Source organism: Primulina huaijiensis, chromosome 12, assembly GCF_012295235.1.
Source record: "Primulina huaijiensis isolate GDHJ02 chromosome 12, ASM1229523v2, whole genome shotgun sequence".
In the NCBI taxonomy this organism is placed as follows: domain Eukaryota; kingdom Viridiplantae; phylum Streptophyta; class Magnoliopsida; order Lamiales; family Gesneriaceae; genus Primulina; species Primulina huaijiensis.
The window spans coordinates 10,874,474-10,897,151 of record NC_133317.1 but is presented as its reverse complement, the minus strand read 5'-3'; the positions used below and the strand labels follow the sequence as shown (position 1 = coordinate 10,897,151).

General features: G+C 37.9%; 1 protein-coding gene across 1 annotated transcript; it reads left to right on the top strand.

Moving 5' to 3' along the window:
- Positions 1-18,700: 18,700 nt before the first annotated feature.
- LOC140989407 (uncharacterized) lies at positions 18,701-20,473 on the top strand. The gene is made up of 3 exons (XM_073458609.1): positions 18,701-19,039; positions 19,160-20,015; positions 20,178-20,473. The coding sequence occupies exons 1-3, from the start codon at positions 18,701-18,703 to the stop codon at positions 20,471-20,473; spliced, it is 1,491 nt and encodes a 496-aa protein (XP_073314710.1).
- The last annotated feature ends 2,205 nt before the right edge of the window (positions 20,474-22,678 follow it).

The following is a 22,678-nucleotide window of genomic DNA, read 5'->3' as shown; positions in this document are numbered from 1 at the left end:
AACACATATTATCAACCAAACTATAATTCCCCCAACATCTAAATTTCAAACCATGCTAGAAAACAATAAAACTTACATCTTTTGAAAGCTTATGATGAGAGGAACAAGAATCTACACTCGGATTGAAAATCGTGTGGTCGGATTTTGCACAATCAATTCTCTACTATGAAATGAAACTTGATGGAATTTCTGAAGCTCTCTCGGTTCTTTCTCCTGAAGAATGAAGGAATGAAGTACAACTCATATATATATATTGCATGGTAAGGGGCAAGTGGCTTTTTCTTTGTTCAACACGTCTCGCGCATATGCGCGACCATCACCGGCGCATATGCGCGAGACGCTCTGTCTCGGCACTTGACAATTTCAGCTGCTGGCGCATATGCGCGCCCTCTCTCGGCGCATATGCGCCAACTTCTCTGGAAAAACACTTTGGCTGCTGGACACCTCGCGCATATGCGCGCCTCTTGTAGCGCATATGCGCGAGACCTTCGTCTCGGCACATCTTGGAACCACACAGCTCGCGCATATGCGCGCCCACTCTTCGCGCATATGCGCGAGACCTTCTGGTCACGCATTCAACAATACTCATGCCATGTCAATTCATATCTCGAGATGATCCGTCTAAAATCACACAAATTTATCAGTTCCACATTTCAGACTAACATGATAAAAATCTCAGGCATTACATTTTTAGGAAAAATTATTTGTGTTTGATTTTCAATAAATCAAGCATTTAATGTTTTTCACGTGAAAAGACATGATCTTTCATTCATAGAGGTGTCTTTTGGCCATTGTAACTGACCACAAGCATCAAAAAATGCCATGGAAATGAAAAAATACCAGAAAAATCCGAAGGGACATGAAAAAACCGAGGGAGAGGCGCTCGGGCGCATCTGCGCGCACTGTTTACCGATTTTTTTATTCGATTTCCGTCCCTTACATGTTTTGACTACTCTTTTGAAGTTTTTTCAACATTCGATTAAATCGTTTTGAGTTTAATTCAGAACCACCGAACTTAATATTCGTTCATTAAGTTTCGTTCTTCGTTTTGAATTTTTTCAATCAGACACATTGATTAATTTGCTTAATTTTCATTCATTAAGCATCAAAATTATCTGACAGTATTTGTTGGTCTTGTAGGTGCAATCCATAATGAAGACATTCGAGAAATTCTTTGTGAAATGTCATTGAGCTCAGGTGTGAGAAAAACAAATGAGTCAAGTGATTATCTATGTCAAACTCGATATCATAGATAAATCACCCTTTCGCCAAGTTCTTAAAAAAAAGCTTCAATCAGTTTCCGCCCTTTCAATTTTTCCTTTTTTATCTTGGATATTGCATTGTCATGTATCTTGAAATAGCATGAACCATTGGTTTACTTTGTCGTAGTGAAGTAAGAATTTCTCGTGGGGTAGAACCAGCCATTGACATAGTTCTAATCATTTACATGCCCTCTGCGGAGCTTCGGCGGTCCTTCAATATTCAGTGTTCTTTGTTCTATAAAAATCATTCTCCTTACTTTGTGTTTCTTTCCCTTCTATCAAAATTTCATGTTCAGAATGACCTAAAAATTAAATAATTGCAATCTAATTATATTTGTTAAAACAATAGTATTCCAATAAAAAAAATATTGAAAGATTAAGTATAGCAGCTAGCAGAAAATATTGCGAACTTGCAATTGAAAACAATTCATTATGATATTATAGCATAAATGAGTGAATATACTTATTGATTCAACCGAAGCCAAAAAAATCTAAACACTAAATTAAATTTCAATTGCAAGAATTTTTAAAAAAACAGAAAACAAAAATGTCCAGCCCTTGCATCTGTTTGTCTAGTCCCTTAAACCCTCTTAAACTCGTCCCTTCCCATAGCCCTATGATTGCAGCCCCTTCATGCATCATCAACACAAGTTTTGGATCATGAAATCATGAGTTTTTGACATATCATGACATGAAAACAAAAATAATGCAAGGCAACATGTTTTTCATGCAAACATACATCAAAACCATGATATGATATGATAGATGAGAAACAAGACATTAAGGTGTGCCTTTGCGTTTATTAGGCGCGAAAAACAAGTTGAGATGCGAAGAACGTCGACGAACGATGGACCTCGTTGAATTTCCTTAAAATTTTTCATGAAACTCCTCTCAAAACGTGGTGTGTGTGCCTGTGGTTTGCTGATGAGAGAGTCCTAGCTTTCCTAGGTATTGTGTGCGTGAGTTTTAGTGTTTAGTTTTAGGATTTTATGCCTTTTTATTTTAATTAAAACTCAAGTGCAAGCCTAGGCCAATTAATCAAGGTATATTAGGCTCATTAAGCTCTTTAGTAAATATTTAAAATATTTTTGTAACGTCCCGAAAATTTGAAGGTCCACGTGAACCATATGCATGCAAGTTATTAAATTTCTTTGATATTTTATTAAATTTTTTTAAAGCATTAAATGCATGTTTATTTCATTAATTTGTGTTTTAATTCATGGTTTATTTAAAGTTCATGCACTATGATTTTTAAGTTGCATTTCGCGCTCGAACGAGGAACGGAGACCGAAGAATTTTCAGGAAAATTATTTTATTACATGATTAATTTTTATTAACTAAAATGAGGTGTTTTAAAGGGTGTTTTTCAAAAATGGGACTTTATTGGGCATTTTTACCCGCATGATTTTATTTTTAAAGGTACGCAAATTTTATCGAATCGGATGACTTTTTGAGGGTTCGTCTAATATTTTCAAAATCTTTCTAACACGAAATATTTTTTGAGAGTGTGTTTCGATTTAATGGGCCTATTTTTAAGCTTAGTGGGCTTAAAACTCTTTTTAAACTTTTAATTAACATTTAGTGCCCATTTATTAAATCTTAAACCTTATATTTAGTACCTAATTATTTCCCTAAGCTCCCACTAAACCTATTTACCTTTCAGCAGCCGCCCACCTCCTCCACTCACAAGCTTTCTCGTTATTTTGCTGCTACAAAGTTCGGTGACTCCATTTTTCCTTTGCTCATCCCTTCGGCTAGTGATTCTTCGAGCGTTTGTCCTCAAAAAAAATCCAAGGCACGCTATGTACATTACTTTTGCATCATACTCGTTATATGTATGTGTTAGAGTAGATGCCTTGCAAGCCAACTGTTGGCTAGGAATTTTATTGACTCAGTTGTAATAAATAATCTTTGTTTTAATATAATTTAACTTTTAATGGTTTTGTTTTACTTTATCTGTATACCGATGCAATCAGCAGAGATAAAGTCCTTGATTATACTTTAATACAAATGAATCGTAATTCGATGTTGAAACTCATTTGTAAACACTGTATAATCTAAATTCGTTCTTAGTCGATTCAGCCGCCTAAAACATAGATAAAGGTCACTTGAGCTCGAGAATAGCATATGTGATGTTGTGTACTGCGTTTCTTGGTAAGTGCATGGAGATGTCCAAACATGCAGATGGGTAGTCATATGATGATTATACCGAACAACCCTCTCTCGGACTTTCCAAGTGGTTATCATTCATCGAGAGAATAAGTCCGTGGTTATGATTGTACACCATTAGTCCTTAAGACCCGGGACAACACTGAAGCTCTTTATGCTAGGGCTGTGCTTTGACTCGTTTACCGGCTCCAGGAGAGTCATCAGGTGGCAAGGTTGGGTACAGTTGCGACACATATAGGAGCCGGAGCCAGTGTATTGTAGTCGGGGATTCACCGTTCACCTACGGGTGTGGATATCCTATGTGATCTGAAGTAATAATAGTGCATGGAATCTCTGGCCAGAGTATGAGATGTACGTTGGAGAAGGAGTTTTCCAAATAGTACATGCGATGCCACTATTACATGTGTCACATCGTTATCGAATTAATATGCAACCCTCGATGAACCAATGGTTGCAGATTCGATCGAGATATATGAGATGAAGGGACCGTATTGTACGTTAATCATAATCGGCTGGTTCTTGTAGGCACTATCAGTGATACCTAGGGGATCATGGAGCGATGCTACTAGACGCTCTTACCGTGATCCGATGGGTGCAATCAAAACTGAGTTCTGACATTCTTGATCAAGGTGTTGATAAAAAGAATGGGGCTAGCTATGGTAAGCCCAAATAAGAATAAATGTTATTCTGAATCACAAGGAGTTGTGAACCCACGGCTAGCTGTATCCCTGAACCATTGAGGGTCACACAAGTACTGGATCGTTTGTTCCCGTTGAGAGAATAAATTCAAGGAGTTGAATTTATATTATGATATAGTAAATTCAAGGATTTGAATTTATGATAATTAAATTTTGAGAAAATAAATTCAAGGAGTTGAATTTATGAGATAGTAAATTCAAGAAGTTGAATTTATGAAATTTGGAGAGAATAAATTCAAGGAGTCGAATTTATAAAATTTGATAATGTAATTTATTAAGCTCAAAAGTTGAGTTTATTAAATATTAAATTTTGGAGGTAACATATTCAAGGAGTTGAATTTATAATTTAAATATTAAATTCAAATGTTGAATTTGTAACAGATTTAAATTAAATGTAATGGGTATATGTATAATGGGCTTGTAAGAGTACAAGACCAACATACATATTATTAAGCTTCTTAATTGTATTTTAAACGATTAATTAATTAATTAAACTAGTTTGACTAGAATAATTAATTTATTAAGCCCATTAAGTATTTAATTTTATTAATGGGCCCTAAGCTTATATATATGTGTATTAGGCTTAAGGTTAAAAATAATTCATTCACAATTTTTGAAAATCCTCCTCCTTCTCTCTTCAAAATTTCGGCCACTTCATTTTGAAGGAAAAGTTTGATCTGTCTCTCGTTTTCAATCTCCAACATAAAAACTTCTTCTAATTTTTCTAGTGCGAATTAGAAGAAGAACAAATCATCTAGTCGTGGACCTGATTAGAAGAAAGGAGTCCTTGAAGAAAGTTCGTAGGGATTTATCAAGAGCAAGATCCGTCAATACCGGATTAGTTGGAGCCAAGTGATTTAATCACCAAAGGTAAAAGTTTTAAACATCCTATTATTGTTTAATTAAAAACCATACGTGTGTCCAAATATATTTTGATTGTCAAAATAAAATTAAAAAAATTTTAAACTTCCGCTGCGTTTTGGTCACGAGAAAACCGAGATCCAACAGTATGCTGTTATGTGCTTTATTGGTTGTGAATTTTCTCGATCCAGCATGATACAAGACAGTTTTTGATTTTTGGTTCAAGTTCTAGCATCCTTTACATTTAACTCATGTTTTATTGCTGGGTTTTGCAAAGGGGCTGTTGTCTTGCACTATCAGGGGAATGTACACGAGCAGGTTGAAAGAATTTAGGTGCTGGAGTCACGGCTGGGTCTCGTGGTTCGGTTGTAGGATGAAGGGGGACATCGGGTGATTGTGTAGGGGCTGGATCTCGGGTGCGTGCATGGAGGGCTGTGCATGGCTTGATCCTAGCCAAGGAACCAACTCCCTGGGGTCTGTGATGGAACTAGGAGAAGGATGAGGGTAGCTGGTCTTGGCCGCTAAATGGTTCGAAGGGTTTTGGCTAGGTGCTCTCGGGTGGGGCGGGGAAGGGTCTTTGTTGGAGAGATGCTCGTGTCCGAGAGATTGGGAAGCTTATGGTGTGGTTTGGCAAGTCCAGGGGTGATTCCTCGAGTGTTGCACGGTCCAGCATGGGGCTGTTACAGAACAGGTTTAGTCTAAAGGGGGCTAAAATCACGTTGGTTAAGTACGAACTTAGGGTGCAAAGTGCTCTTAAATTTTTCGGTTATGTCCAGCAGATTTTTGGGGCATTTCGGGGACCTTAGTGAATCTGGTATGCATGGTTTTAGGGCCTTTTAAGTATTTATTAGGCATGGTAAAAAGTTGGGAATAAATTGGTTAAGTTTCGGGTTGATTCAGGTTAAAACCGGGACCTCGGTCCAATTTTTAAAACAAATCGGCTAAGTTCTGATTTTGGCTCGGGTTTACGTCTAAGAATACTTTTAAAAATGTTTTGGGATATTTTAAGGAGTTTGGTAAGTTTCGGGTCAATTTTAGAGGTCCATGGGTGAAACGATAATTTTTGGGTTTCCAGGGACAAAATGGTCATTTTGCACCCGGGGTGAGATTTTAGTCAAGACAGCGCCCTGAGCACAAATTTATGATGTTTTAAATGATTATGCATCATGTTTAGGATTTTTACGCAATTATGATAAATATAGTGCTAGCTTGATTTAAAGGAAAAATTACGTATACGCATGCTTTTATTTAAGTGACGAATCTGTTGACATGTTTTGAAGGAAGTGATTTAGTTGTGACTAACACGATGACACGATCACATGTGAGGCCCGGACTCAGTGGGCGGGTAATGCCGTCGCTGATGATCCTCGCCACCGGGTACCGCGGTTACACGTAGATGGATCCATCTACTGACATGATGACATGATGATACGAAAGTCACAGCTAATGAATGGAATTCAAATTAAGAAATTTAACACGTATATGCTGATACGATTATACATGCTATGTTTTTACCATGTTTTGACAGGACACGATTATGCATACGATTTTGCCATTGACATGAAATGTATGTTGATTACGATATTTTTCACTGCTGCATGATATATATATGTATTCGTTATCACGGTACAGGTGTGTTGAGTCTTTAGACTCACTAGGTGTGTGTGATGCAGGTGAGCATATCGATGAGGAGACTGGAGGTGATGATGATTTAACATGTGGAGCTGGTGGCGCACCTGAGGGCTTTGTATTTTTCCGCATTAATATGATTTTATGGGAACACATTTAAACAGTATTATTTGATTGATGAATTTATTTTTGTTGAGGGTTTTTGGGCAGATTTTGATATACCGGACATTTTACATTTTTAAAAAATAATTGTTTAGATTGGCTGCTCTTTTCATATTTTTAACTGTAGTTATTTTATTCAGCAGTAGGTTGATTTTACAAAATGCATGTTTCGAATTTTATAGTTTTATATGAGCATGGTTTCGGCCATAGCAAAAAAAAATATCCAGTAGAATTTTAAAATGACCGAGACCTTACCATTTTGTTTAGGAATGTTTGCGAAAATATTAGCCGAGTTCTCGAAAAGTTCATATTTTCAACGAAAATCGAATACCATGTCTCTCTCGGTTTCCCAAATAGCTTCTTCCTCCGAGTGGTTTAGCCACTTGACTTTGATCGTTGGTATAAATTTGATTCGCAGTCTTCTTTCTTGCCTACCCAAAATTTGTATAGGTCTTTCCTCGTATGACATATTTGGATTCAACTGCAGTGGTTCATGATTTAGTGCATTTGAAGAATTTGACATGTACTTTCACAGCATCGAAATATGAAACACATTTTGTACTCCAGCTAGCATCGGTCGCGAAGCCACTCTATAGTCTTATGTTCTAATCTTCTCCAAAATCTCAAATGATCCTATGAATCTCGGACTGATCTTGTCCTTCGTACCAAATCTCATAACAGCCTTCAGGGGCACTACTTTCAAAAAGACGTGGTCATCCACTGCAAACTTGTCACACCCTTACTCTATACTTAGCATAATTACCATAATCAAAATAGGGTTTGACTGATATAACTGTAGTATGAAGTAAATCAAACAAGGGGCATCACTTTGACGGTTTATAAAAATTTTGGCATGATGTCCCTACATTCTTGTAAAAACCAAAACTCAACTCAAGGATCAACATCAACACATATATATAATCGTATTCTTACATACAAACATATTTTGTATCATCATACACCTAGACATAAACATTGTAAAACTTGTTTCAAACCCTGACATATTTTCGTACAATACATATGCGGAAGCTATACAATAAGAAGTCCCGGTTCTTGTCGAGGTAAGGCACGTCACAAGCATCCATTGGCGAACCGGCATCCTATGCATCTTCACTACCTGAACCTGTAATACATGAGCTACATGAGTTTATAAAACTCAATAATTTGGCACTTGTATGTATCAATATGCATCGAAGGAACATACGTATCAAGTCGTGAAAACAATGAATCTTTAAACCATGTCATATCATAGCATATATTCATGTTCATTTTTGTACTTGAGCCTCATTAGTTGACCTGTACTACCGTGCTTGCTTTATTATATAGCTACTACTGTGTTGGACGTCAGGGAGCAACCTTTGGCAACCCCACGCCCCATGAACATATATTGGCCAATAGCTTTGGTGGACTTAAAACCACCCATGATGTCAACAAGCTCTATATCATGTAAAAATCAATCTTTTTCTTTTCATGTTCATGTTCATGTTCATAACATAGCACCCATCATCAATATTCATGAGTTTCTTACATATTTAATACATAACAATGGAATATGGTGCTATATTTTCATCAATAAGATACTAACAATGTACATATAGCAATAATCAATGGGAAGTATTTGAAATCATAATATTACTCATGTATTACTTCAAGAACATGCCAACTTACTGTCCAAGCGTACGAATACTTGTTTGGGACGATGTTTATCAGTCCTATGCTGTCAATAAACCAATAGTTCAGTTACTATTTCTATACAAGGTGAAATTTACCCCTATACATGTAGAACAACTAAAGGAGAAGAAAACTTACACCCTTAGGAAGCTCTTGGGATGGAAAACTAAGTTCTAACCTCAAAATGATGAAAGGAATGAAGAAGGAAGCTTTTGGGAGAAAGAAATCTTGTTTCCCTCGAGTTCTTGCTGGTAAAGTGGAGAAGAAATGGTTGGAACGGCTTAGAAATTCGATACTTATCTTTTCTCATGCAAGACGGCGCTCGGGCGGTCATTTTCTACCGCCCGGGCGCAGAATGTTCTTTAAAATTGCTAGGCTTGAAATGCACCGGCGCTCGGGCGCGGAATTTTCTACCGCTCGAGCGCCACCTGTTCTGTCTCTGCGCACTACTTCATCAAAGATCGCTCCAGAAACGTCTCTTCCGTTCATAATCTGAAAAAGTGGTAAACATGAAAGTTGTAGTTCTATGTCTTGGCGTGAATCTCCAATTAGTTTCCGGTCATTTGGAGATCTGAGTAAAAGGTTATGCTCAATCAACCAAAATGTGTCATTGTAGGAATGACGATACACACGACACACTTCGGGGCACTTTTGGATGGTCTTCCACAATGATTTGGACAAAACCCAAAACATGAAAGTTGTAGCATTATATCTTAGCTTTCTAATGGTTATGTCCTCACCCAATTTGGATCAATATTCAAATCATTATGCTAAAACTCGTAAAAACTACCACAATTTCATCTCATTTCCTATCAACTTCATAACACTACGTCTACCTACACATCTTACTATAACTATTTAAACATATTTTCATTCTCAATACACCATGAACAATATAAAAGTCATGTTCAATCTCAATATTGATACCTCAATCAATATGTAAAACATAATGAGCTAAATGACTATCTATAATGACATAAACGTATTACTAATCATTTGTACGAGTAACCGATCATTACAATTCTCCCTTCCTTCAAAGAATTTCGTCCTCGAAATTTGACATACCATATAGTTCAGGATATCTCTGTTGGATCTCGTCTTCTCGCTCCCAAGTTGCTTATTCAATTGTATGATTACGCCATAACAATTTCACTAAGGGTATTTCCTTGCCTCGTAACACTTTTGATTTCCTATCGAGGATTTGTACCGGTCGTTCTTCATATGATAGATTCGATGCAAGCTCCAACGGTTCATAATAAAGAACATGAGAAGGATTAGCTAAATACTTTCGTAGCATGGAAACGTGAAAAACATTGTGAACGTTTGACAAGTTTGGTGGTAAAGCAACTCGGTAGGCTCTGTCTCCTATTCTTTCCAAGATTTCAAATGGACCAATATATCTTGGACTCAATTTTCCTTTCTTACCAAAACGTAATATGCCCTTCAATGGTGATATCTTTACAAATACATGGTCACCAACCTGAAATTCCAATCGTCGACGTCGCACATCAGCATAGCTTTTCTGTCGACTCTGGGCAGTGTGCATTCTTTCTCTGATCTTGGTCCCCAATTCGGCTGTCTGTTGTACCAATTCAGGGCCTAATAAATTTCTTTCTCCTATTTCATCCCAATGTACTGGAGAACGACATTTTCTACCATATAATGCAGTATATGGTGCCGTTCCAATGCTTGACTGATAGCTATTGTTGTAGGTAAATTCAGCCAACGGTAGTTTACTGTCCCAACTGCCTGGAAAATTAATAATACAGGCCCTCAACATATCTTCTAAGATTTGATTTACTCATTCTGATTGTCCATCATTTTGAGGGTGAAATGCTGTACTGAATGCCAATCGAGTTCCCATAGCATGATGTAAACTCTTCCAGAATGCAGACGTAAATTTGGGATCTCTATCAGATACAATTGACACTGGGATGCCATGAAGCCTCACTATCTCCTTGATGTATTCTTCAGCATATTGATTCATCGTGTATGTGGTCTTCACCGGAAGAAAGTGAGCTGATTTCGTAAGTCGATCCACAATAACCCATATAGCATTGAATCCTCTTTGTGTTCTTGGCAAACCAAGGATGAAATCCATTGTGATATGTTCCCATTTCCACTCAGGAATGGGTAGCGATTTCAGGAGCCCTGCTGGTCTTTGGTGTTCAATCTTGACCTGTTGACATGTTAGACATTGTGCAACAAATTGAGCAATGTCCTTTTTCATACCTGGCCACCAAAATAATGGTTTCAAATCCTTGTACATTTTCTTGCCTCCTGGATGGATCGAATAGGGAGTAGCATGAGCATCGATAAGAGTGTCGGTTCTGATCGTTCCTTGTTTTGGCACACATAGTCTCCTTTGATATGTCCATATTCCTTCCTCATTCAATTCAAAGTTTGAATGTCCTTTTTCTTCATCTCGCTGCCTCAGTTGTTGTAATTCATTATCTGCACTTTGTTCGACCCTGATTCTATCTGCAAGTGTTGGTCGAACCATGAGATATGATAATTGGATTGCAGTCCCCTTTGGCATAACCTCAATCTTCATATTCTGTAAATTCCATAAAATTTGTTCTTGTACTTGTATTGTAGCAATAGAACTGGACTTTCGACTTAATGCATCTGCAACAACATTGGCTTTACCTGGATGATAGTTAATAACACAATCATAATCTTTCACTAATTCCAACCAACGTCGTTGACGCATATTCAATTTTTTTTGCGTGAATAAATATTTCAAACTCTTGTGGTCCGTGTAAATTTCACACCGTCCACCATACAGATAATGGCGCCATATTTTCAATGCAAATACCACTGCTGCCAGTTCTAAGTCATGTGGAGGATAGTTCTTTTCATATTCTTTCAACTGTCTTGAGGCATAAGCAATGACCTTCCCATGCTGCATTAAAACTGCTCGTAATCCTTGTTTCGAAGCATCACTGTATACCAAAAAATCTCCTGATCCTTCTGGAATAACAAGGACTGGTGCTGATGTCAGTTTTGCCTTTAACTCTTGGAAACTGCGATCACATGCTTCGTCCCATACAAATTTCACATTCTTTCGAGTTAAAGCAGTCAAAGGCAATGCTATCTTAGAAAATCCCGCTATAAACCGACGGTAATAACCAGCTAGCCCAAGGAAACTACGTACCTCGGTAACAGTAGTTGGTCGTAGCCAGTTATTAACAGCTTCAATCTTGCTTGGATCCACGGATATGCCTTCTTTTGAAATGATATGACCCAAGAATGATACTTGTTCAAGCCAAAATTCGCATTTCTTCCATTTGGCATATAACTGTTTATCTTTCAAAGTCTGCAAAACTAATTGCAAATGTTCTCGATGCTCCTCTGTAGTTCGTGAGTAGACGAGAATATCATCTATAAATACAATCACGAACTTGTCTAGAAATGGCTTGAAAATTCTGTTCATTAAATCCATAAAAGCAGCTGGTGCATTCGTTAGTCCAAATGGCATTACAAGAAATTCATAATGCCCGTACCTCGTTCGGAAGGCAGTCTTGGAGATATCATCTGATTTCACTTTTAGTTGATGATAGCCTGATCGTAAATCAATCTTCGAAAAGATGGCAGCTCCTTGTAATTGATCAAACAAATCATCAATTCTGGGGAGTGGATACTTATTTTTGATTGTCACTTTGTTCAACTCCCGATAATCAATACATAGACGGAGGGTACCGTCTTTCTTCTTCACAAATAAAACAGGTGCACCCCACGGTGAAAAGCTCGGTCTAATAAACCCTTTATCAAGCAACTCCTGTAACTGTTCTTTCAATTCTTTCATTTCTGTAGGAGCTAATCGATAAGGAGCTTTTGAGATCGGATGAGTTCCTGTCACAACATCAATTACAAATTCGATCTCTCTATCTGGGGGTAAGCCTGTTACATCATCAGGAAATACCTCTGGAAACTCACAAACAACATCTGTATCTTTTAATTCACGAAGAGGTGGGTCAATAGTTAACACAGATGCTAAATATCCTTGAAACCCCTTCTGTAGTAATTTACAAGCCTTCATACAAGAGATTATCCGAAGAGGTAAGGATATACCTGCACTTGCTACTGTGAATGGTTCAGCTCCTATCGGCGCAAATTTCATCATCTTTATGCCACAGTCAATAGTAACTCTGTACTACGAGAGCCAATCCATTCCCAATATCACATCAAAATCCGTCATCCTCAAAACTATCAAATCAGCATACATCTGATGGCCTTGGACATATATTGGACACCCTTTCACAATCTGATCTGTCTGTAATTCTTGCCTGGAAGGTAAGGCTATGGCGAGTTGTGCCTCTTTTGTACTTGTTGTAATTCCCAGTCTCCTTACAAACGATTCCGAAATAAAGGAATGCGTGGCTCCTGAATCTAGTAAAACAATAGCAGTAATACCAGAAATCAAGAACATACCAGTGATCATCGATGTATCCGCATCCACTTCCTCTTTAGTCATGGAGAAAAGGCGTCCCTGTACTTTCTCAGAACTCCCTGGACAATTCCTGGCGAGATGCCCTGGCTTTTTGCAACGATAACAAACATTGGAACCTTGCATACATTCCCCGCCATGAAGTTTGCCACATTTAGGACAAGGTGGTCTGTCCTGTTCTTTACGTGGAGGGGGACCCTTGCCACGGGGTTCCTCTGGTCTAGTACCCCTGCTATCAGTCTTTTTGCCTTGTCCCGTTCCTTGGCTCTTCTGAAAGTACTGCTGCCTTCGTTGTTGCCTGTCCCTGTCAATGTCATGTTCATCTTGTTCTGCCATAAGTGCTCTTTCTACTATCTCCCCGTATGTAGCAACTTTCGACATCCGTACATCTCTTTTAATTTCAGGGCGAAGTCCCCACATGAAGTGTTCGCCCTTACTTGTGTCATCTTGTGCAATATATGGTACATATTGGACTCCAGCCTCGAATTGTTGTATGTATTCAGTCATTGACATAGTTCCTTGCTTCAAGTTAAGGAAATCGCTGGCTTTCTTGGATCGTACATCTTTACTGAAGTATTTGTTGTAAAATACGGTTTTGAAAGTTTCCCATGTCAATGGTCCAACCGGTAATGCAACCCTTGCACTCTCCCACCGTATTCTTGCATGTTTTGTTAACAAAAAGACGGCACAAGTTACTTTGTCAACATCTTCCATATAAAGGTAGGAGAAGATGGACTCCAATGACTTAATCCACTCTTCTGCTACTGCTGGATCGGTGCTTCCCATGAATTCAGGAGGATTCAGACGTCGAAAACGATCATACACATCAGTTTGAACAGGCCCTTGTCTGGGGATCATGGCTTGTGCATGTGCCTGCTCATGTGTAGTCCGTTGCATCTCCAGTAATTGCTGTATCTGCTCCCCATGGACTTTCGCTTGTTGTTGGAGCAGCTGAGCAAAATCATCTATAGGTCGTGGTGCACTGCCCTCACCTTCGACCGCTGGGGCTTTGCCCTTAGATGACTCTCCTTCATGTACCTTACGTTTAGGTGGCATCGTCGCTTATCTTAACCTACATATAGATCACATAGACACATAACTTAGCATAAACTATGGGATACAAAGATACTTACTTGCCGAGTTCTCCATGTGGATGAAGTGCAGTGTCTTCCCTGTCGAAGAACCGTGGGCTCTGATACCAACTAAAATGTCACACCCTTACTCTATACTTAGCATAATTACCATAATCAAAATAGGGTTTGACTGATATAACTGTAGTATGAAGCAAATCAAACAAGGGGCATCACTTTGACGGTTTATAAAAATTTTGGCATGATGTCCCTACATTCTTGTAAAAACCAAAAACTCAACTCAAGCATCAACATCAACACATATATATAATCGTATTCTTACATACAAACATATTCTGTATCATCATACACCTAGACATAAACATTGTAAAACTTGTTTCAAACCCTGACATATTTTCGTACAATACATATGCGGAAGCTATACAATAAGAAGTCCCGGTTCTTGTCGAGGTAAGGCACGTCACAAGCATCCATTGGCGAACCGGCATCCTATGCATCTTCACTACCTGAACCTGTAATACATGAGCTACGTGAGTTTATAAAACTCAATAAGTTGGCACTTGTATGTATCAATATGCATCGAAGGAACATACGTATCAAGTCGTGACAACAATGAATCTTTAAACCATGTCATATCATAGCATATATTCATGTTCATTTTTGTACTTGAGCCTCATTAGTTGACCTGTACTACCGTGCTTGCTTTATTATATAGCTACTACTGTGTTGGACGTCAGGGAGCAACCTTTGGCAACCCCACGCCCCATGAACATATATTGGCCAATAGCTTTGGTGGACTTAAAACCACCCATGATGTCAACAAGCTCTATATCATGTAAAAATCAATCCTTTTCTTTTCATGTTCATGTTCATGTTCATAACATAGCACCCATCATCAATATTCATGAGTTTCTTACATATTTAATACATAACAATGGAATATGGTGCTATATTTTCATCAATAAGATACTAACAATGTACATATAGCAATAATCAATGGGAAGTATTTGAAATCATAATATTACTCATGTATTACTTCAAGAACATGCCAACTTACTGTCCAAGCGTACGAATACTTGTTTGGGACGATGTTTATCAGTCCTATGCTGTCAATAAACCAATAGTTCAGTTACTATTTCTATACAAGGTGAAATTTACCCCTATACATGTAGAACAACTAAAGGAGAAGAAAACTTACACCCTTTGGAAGCTCTTGGGATGGAGAACTAAGTTCTAACCTCAAAATGATGAAAGGAATGAAGAAGGAAGCTTTTGGGAGAAAGAAATCTTGTTTCCCTCGAGTTCTTGCTGGTAAAGTGGAGAAGAAATGGTTGGAATGGCTTAGAAATTCGATACTTATCTTTTCTCATGCAAGGAGGCGCTCATGCGGTCATTTTCTACCGCCCGGGCGCGGAATGTTCTGTAAAATTGCTAGGCTTGAAATGCACCGGCGCTCGGGCGCGGAATTTTCTACCGCTCGAGCGCCACCTGTTCTGTCTCTGCGCACTACTTCATCAAAGATCGCTCCAGAAACGTCTCTTTCGTTCATAATCTGAAAAAGTGGTAAACATGAAAGTTGTAGCTCTATGTCGTGGATTGAATCTCCAATTGGTTTGCGGTCATTTGGAGGTTTGAGTAAAAAGTTATGCTCAATCTACCAAAATGTGTCATTGTAGGAATGACGATACACACGACACACTTCGGGGCACTTTTGGCTGGTCTTCCACAATGATTTGGACAAAACCCAATACATGAAAGTTGTAGCATTATATCTTAGCTTTGTAATGGTTATAGCCTCACCCAATTTGGATCAATATTCAAATCATTATGCTAAAACTTGTAAAAACTACCACAATTTCATCTCATTTCCTATTAACTTCATAACACTACTTCTACCTACACATCTTACTATAACTATTTAGACATATTTTCATTCTCAATACACCATGAACAATATAAAAGTCATGTTCAGTCTCAATATTGATACCTCAATCAATATGTAAAACATAATGAGCTAAATGACTATCTATAATGACATAAATGTATTACTAATCATTTGTACGAGTAACCGGGCATTACAAAACTCCAGCTCTCTTTATAGCTTGTTGGCGTAGCTTTTTTGTCGGCTTTGTGCAGTCTTCATCATATCTTGAATTTTGACTACTAGCTCCACTGTTTGCTTGATGAATTTCGGACCAAATTCTCCTCGTTCACCAACCTCGTCCCAAGTTATGGGTGATCTACACTTCCTTCAATAAAGTACCACGTAAGGAGCCATTCCCATAGATGACTGATAGCTATTGTTATAGGTGAACTCCACTAGAGGTAACTTCGGTTCCCAACTTTCTTGGAAATCGATCACACAAGCTCGGAGTAGATCCTCCAAATTTTGAATCACCTTTTGAGACTGACCATCGATTTGAGGATGAAATGATGTACTGAACAACAACTTAGTCCCCATCGCTTCATGAAGAATCTTCCAAAAAGACGATGTGAACCTCGGATCTCTGTTCGAAACGATAGACACTAGGATCCCATGCAGTCGGACTATCTCTCAAATATACAGCTCGGCATACCGTGTCATGGTGAAGGTCATCTTAATGGGTAGAAAGTGCGCTGATTTTGTAAGACGATCCACTACATTGTAGTACCCAACCTTTTAGCATTTTATCGTTTATCATATTATTTTTGGTTGGGTGTTTAGGAAATATGTTTATTGGAATGATTATTAAATGGTCATTGTTTATGGTTATTGTTTTGGTATTATGTTCATAGTTGGTAATGATTATGGAAAAGAATGGGTAGAATAGAAAGTTGATCTTGAGCCAAATAGGAATTGGAAGTGCAGAAACCGTATGAAAAATGTGGCAGTAGTTGTGATTTTAGCATAATGTTTTGTATATTGATCCGATTAATGTGAGGACTTCCATTAGAAAGATAAGATATAAGGCTATAACTTTTATGTTTTGAGTATTGTTCAAATCATTAGGGAAGACGAGCCAAAAGTTGCCCGAAGTGTGTTGTGTGTATCGTTGTTCTTGTACTGACACATGCTAAGAGAATGAGCATAACTTTTTACTCAAACCTTCAAATGACATGAGGCTAATTGGAGATGCAAGAAAACACATAGGGCTACAACTTTTATGTCGACGACTTTTGCAAATTCGGAAGCTAAAAATGAGTTTTTTGGCAGAATGTCGCGCGCATATGCGGGAGAACTCGCGTATATGCGCTGGGTGCTGAAGTTTGGTGTTTGGGCACAACGGGGCGCGCATATGCATATGCGCCTAGAAAGTCGCGCATATGCGTATTTGTGAGCTTATAAACCTCTTGTCTAGATGTTTCTACACCATTCCCTCTTCTCTCTTATTTTTCCATCGGTTCTTGCTTCTTCTCCCTCAAGTTTTCTTTCCTCCAATTCTTTACTCCAAGTTCAAAGATTATAGTAATTTATTAGTTGCTCCTACCAAAGTTTTCAAGCTACAAGGTAATGATTCTATAAATTTGGAGTTTAGAAGGGTTTGGAGTTTAGAAGGGTTAAGTTGAATTGATTCATTCCTTGGATTAATGGTGATGATTTATGGTTATTATTGTGCTTATTGTTGTAGGAATCATTCAAGATCATCATAGCCATCATTTACTTGTTGGGTTGTAAGTAGAAGCTTTCCCTTTCAAATGCTCACATGATATATATGTATATAAGCCATGTTTATTGATGTCTAGCTCTTTCCATTGTTAAATTATTTATGTATGTATTTTTATTTGTTCATTGAGCCAAGAATACCATTTAATTCATTGATAAAGAGCTAGTACTATATTGTTGTCTACCAAGTATTTGTTAAAATGCTCCAATGAAGTTCCCTATGATTAAAGCCAAGGAATGATAGTAATTCTTGCATGTAATTGGCCAATTTCATGATTATGAGTATCTCTCACAGTTTTGATATATTTATATATCAAAGAGATACTATCCACATGTCACAAGTCACAGGTCACAGAACTATCATTTCTTTTACTTTAATTCATGCCATGAACTACCATCTATATTGCTTTGTTATCTATTGTTCATTGAAGATGGTATTAATCATTGTTCATTGTCATTGCTATAGCCATGTTTCAAGCCAAGCCATGTATATGTACTTGTTACATATAGCTTTCTACTTACTGAGTTTTTTCTCATTCCAGTTAATGTCATGTGATGCAGGTGATAAAAAGGATTGACACGGATTGTTCGAGGCAAGAGAGGTCATATAGAACGCCATGGGAAAGACTCTTTATCATATTTTTTGTATTTTGGGTGGAGTGAACATGTGAGGTTTCAAATATATCATGCATTGTGTTAAACGAATGATGGGAAAAACTAAGAGTTGGCTATTAGCTATGTGTTGAATGATATTTTGTAAATGATCATGTAGATTAGTTTTGAAAATGCTTATGATGTAATGGTATATTGTTTCTTTCCTTTTCACGATTAAGGCTTCCGTGTACGTTATTTCTTTTAATTGTTATTGTCATGGGAGTGGGGGTGTTTCAATTGGTATCAGAGCACAATTTTCTTGGACCATATATGACTTCTTCTACCTAGGACAATCTGATATGTTTTCGATCCTGCATCTATTGATTTTAACATTGAGAGATGATTTTATTCCATTGCTATTGATATACATTTGTTCCCTAGATATGTTAAAGCGAGCTTCTGTGTAGGCGATGCCTCCTAAACGAAAGACTACTGAAGGGGACGATAGGACCCCTCCTATTGATAAGATTGTAAAAGTTGTAGATGTGTTCAGTAAGTTCTTACAAGAACAAGCGAAGGTTCATGGCGAACAAATTCAGCAGTTACTGAGCATGCATACCTCGACCCAAGGTCATGGTCAAGGAAGAGGACAGGGTAGATTGGAAAGCACCGAAGGTGGTTCTCATGAAGTATTCAGGCGGATGAACCCCCATAAATTTATAGGTGGTGCCGATCCACTCGTAGCTCTTGAATGGATCAAATCATTGGAGGCTATATTTGACTATCTGAAGTTCACTGATCGAGATAAAGTGAGTTGTACTGTATTTATGCTAGTGAAAGCTGCTCACATCTGCTGGGAAGCTATGTAAGTGACTGTCAATATTCGCGAGTTAAAATGGGATGAGTTCAAAGAGTTATTTTATGCCAAGTATTTTTCAAGAGAAGTTAAAGCAAAGAAAGTTAAAGAATTTCTTGAGTTAAGACAAGATTCCTTGTCTGTTGCTGAGTATATTTTGAAGTTTGAAGAAGGATGTGTGTTTGTTCCATTCATTGCTGAAAATAATAAAGACAAAGGAGAACACTTTCTTCGTGGCTTGAAACCAGAAATTCGACGGGATGTTCATATGGCAAAAGTGATTACTTATCAAGACATCGTTGAAAAAGCCTTACTTGCCGAGTACGATGAACAAGAGATTGAAAATGAACGGCAGTTAAGAAGGAAAGCTTTTCAAGCTAGAGGGCAAGGGACAAGCACTAGTACTCGAGGTGGTTACAAAGGAAAAGGCAAGATGGAGCAACGCAATAAACCTTCTGCGCCTTCTTCAAATATGGAGCGACCATTATGTCCTAAGTGTGGCAAGCCACACAAAGGTGAGTGTCTAGTTGGGAGTGGCCGATGTTATAGATGCAAGGAAATGGGGCATACAGCACAGAAGTGTCCTCTCTCCTATGACAAAAGAAAGGTTCAGGGCAGAATCTTTACAATGACAAAAGAAGGTACCCATCCTGATTCTTCAGTCATATCAGGTAATATGCTAATATCTAGCAAAGAAGCACTTACATTGATTGATACCGGTGCGACTCATTCTTTTATGTCTGAAGTATTTATGCACTCTTTATCTCGCGAGCCTACTGTCATGCCTTTACATTTCACTATTATGTTGTCCTCTGGTGATGAGATTTGTCCTACTAGTATCCTTAAAGCATTTCCGGTACAGATGGGTACGAGATTGTTATATGTTGATTTTATTGTGATTCTGATGGTTGCATTTGATGTTATATTGGGTATGGACTTGTTATCTGCTTATTGTGCAGTAATTGATTGGGTGGGATAGACCGTGAAGTTTGTAACTGATAATCATGAAAATAATAAAATTGTTGGTCTAGGCTCATCGATAAGTACTCCCATTATTTCATGCTTACAAGCTATTAAATTGTTGAATAAAGGATGTACTAGTTTTCTGGCCTTAGTATCGGATGTAAATAGGGACAATAATGTGCCATTACAGAATATTGAAGTGGTTCATGAATATCATGACGTATTTGCTGATGATGTGCCTGGTTTACCTCTTGATCGAGAGGTAGAGTTTGTTATTGAATTAAGTCCAGGTACAGCCCAAATTTCCAAAGCCCTGTACAGAATGGCTCCAACTGAGATGAAAGAACTGAAGAATCAATTGCAGGAGCTATTAGATAAAGGTTTTATCCATCCTAGTTCCTCGCCATGGGGAGCTCCGGTTTAGTTCGTGAAAAAGAAAGATGGATCGTTGAGGTTATGCATGGATTATCGAGAACTCAATAAGGTGACTATTAAAAATAAATATCCTTTGCCTCGAATCGATGATCTTTTTGATCAATTGCAAGGGGCCACTATGTTTTCGAAAATCGATCTTCGATCTGGATATTATTAATTGAAGGTAAAAACGGAGGACATATTAAAGACTACATTTACAACGAGGTATGGTCATTATGAATTTTTGGTGATGTCATTTGGATTAACTAATGCTCCTTCAGTGTTTATGGATTTGATGAATCGTGTCTTTAAGCCGTATAATGATGCTTTTGTGATTGTGTTTATTGACGACATTTTGAGATATGCGAAGACACGAGAACTTCATAGGGAGCATTTGAAAATCGTGTTACAGACATTGATGGAAAAACAATTATATGCGAAACTAAAGAAATGTGAGTTTTGGTTAGAGCAAGTGGTGTTTTTGGGCCATATCGTGTCAAAAGAAGGAATAGCAGTCGATCCATCCAAGATTGAAGCTATTAATCAATGGTCCATTCCAAAGACAGTTTCCGAGGTAAGAAGTTTTCTTGGTTTGGCAGGGTATTACAGACGATTCATAGCGGAATTCTCGAAAATAGCATTGCCACTGACAAGCTTGACATGAAAAGCTATCAAATTTGAATGGACCATAGAATACAAACAAGCATTCCAAACTTTGAAAGATAAGTTAACTTCTGCCCCTGTATTAGTACTTCCTTGTGGTACTGAAGATTTTGTTGTATATACAGATGCTTCAAAGCAGGGGTTAGGTGCTGTGTTGATGCAAAGTGGAAAAGTGATCTCTTATGCTTCTCGGCAGCTAAAAGAATACGAGAAGAATTATCCCACGCATGATTTGGAGTTGGCGGCTGTAGTATTCACCTTAAAGATTTGGCGACACTATTTATACGGTGAGAAATGTGAAATCTTTAAAGATCATAAAAGTTTGAGTTATTTATTTTCGCAGAAAGAATTGAATATGAGGCAATGGAGGTGGTTGCTGATGCTTTAAGCCGTAAATCCAGTTATTTATTAGGTTCTATGATTCAGAAGCCGTTGTTACTTGATCTGCAAAGGAACGAAATAACTCTGGAATCTCCAGGTACAGTAAATCAATTATCTGCATTATTTCTTCGCTCTACTTTGATTGATCAAATTTTAAAAGAACAACAACTTGATATTCAGTTATTAAAGTTGAAGAATAAAAGTGATTTGACAGGAGTTTCTGAATTTGGTTTGAATAGTACTGGATTGTTGACCTTTCGAGGTAGAATTTGTATTCCAGTAGGGGATGACATTCGGAAAGATGTTATTATTGAAGCTCATTCAGCATTTTATTCGGTACATCCTGGCAATACTAAAATGTACCAAGATCTTCGACGTCTTTATTGGTGGCCAGGTATGATGAAAGATATCATGTCATTTATTTCTGAATGTCTAACCTGTCATCAGGTTAAGATTGAATATCAAAGACCTGCTGGAACTTTGCAATCTCTCCCAATACCTCAGTGGAAATGGGAGTACATCACCTTGGACTTCGTAACAGGACTTCCAAGAACATCAATGGGTTACAACTCTATCTGGGTGATTGTTGACAAGTTAACCAAGTCGGCTCATTTTTTTCCGGTCAAGACGACGTTTACAATGAACCAATATGCTAAAATCTATGTAGCTGAGATTGTAAGACCTCATGGAATCCCTGTGTCAATTGTATCTGATCGTGACCCGAGATTTACTTCTGAATTCTGGAAGAGCTTGCACAGAGCTTTGGGCACCAAGTTGGCTTTTAGCACTACCTACCATCCTCAGAGCGACGGTCAATCAGAAAAATTTATCCAAATTCTTGAAGATATGTTGAGGGCTTGTACGATTGATTTCCCAGGAAGTTGGGATTCCAAATTGCCTTTGGTGGAATTTACGTATAACAATATCTATCAGTCTTCAATCGGCATGGCACCCTACGAGACTTTATATGGAAGAAATTGCCGATCTCCCTTATATTGGGAAGAAATAGGTGAAAGGAAGATGTTGGGCCCAGAATAGGTCCAACAGACAGCAGATGTTGTGGCAGTAATCCAAGAACAAATGAAGACCGCTCAGTCTAGACAGAAAAGTTATGCTAATGTTCATCGACGGCCTTTAGCATTCGAGGTTGGTGATCATGTTTTTATTAAAA

Bases quoted from the DNA above. Each gene is read 5' to 3' on its own strand.
- LOC140989407 (XM_073458609.1), top strand. From the start codon at position 18,701: ATGCCTCCTAAACGAAAGACTACTGAAGGGGACGATAGGACCCCTCCT. The intron at 19,040-19,159 runs GTGAGTTGTACT...TTTTATGCCAAG, and splicing joins AGTTCACTGATCGAGATAAA to TATTTTTCAAGAGAAGTTAA. The intron at 20,016-20,177 runs GTATGGACTTGT...TGTTGAATAAAG, and splicing joins TGCATTTGATGTTATATTGG to GATGTACTAGTTTTCTGGCC.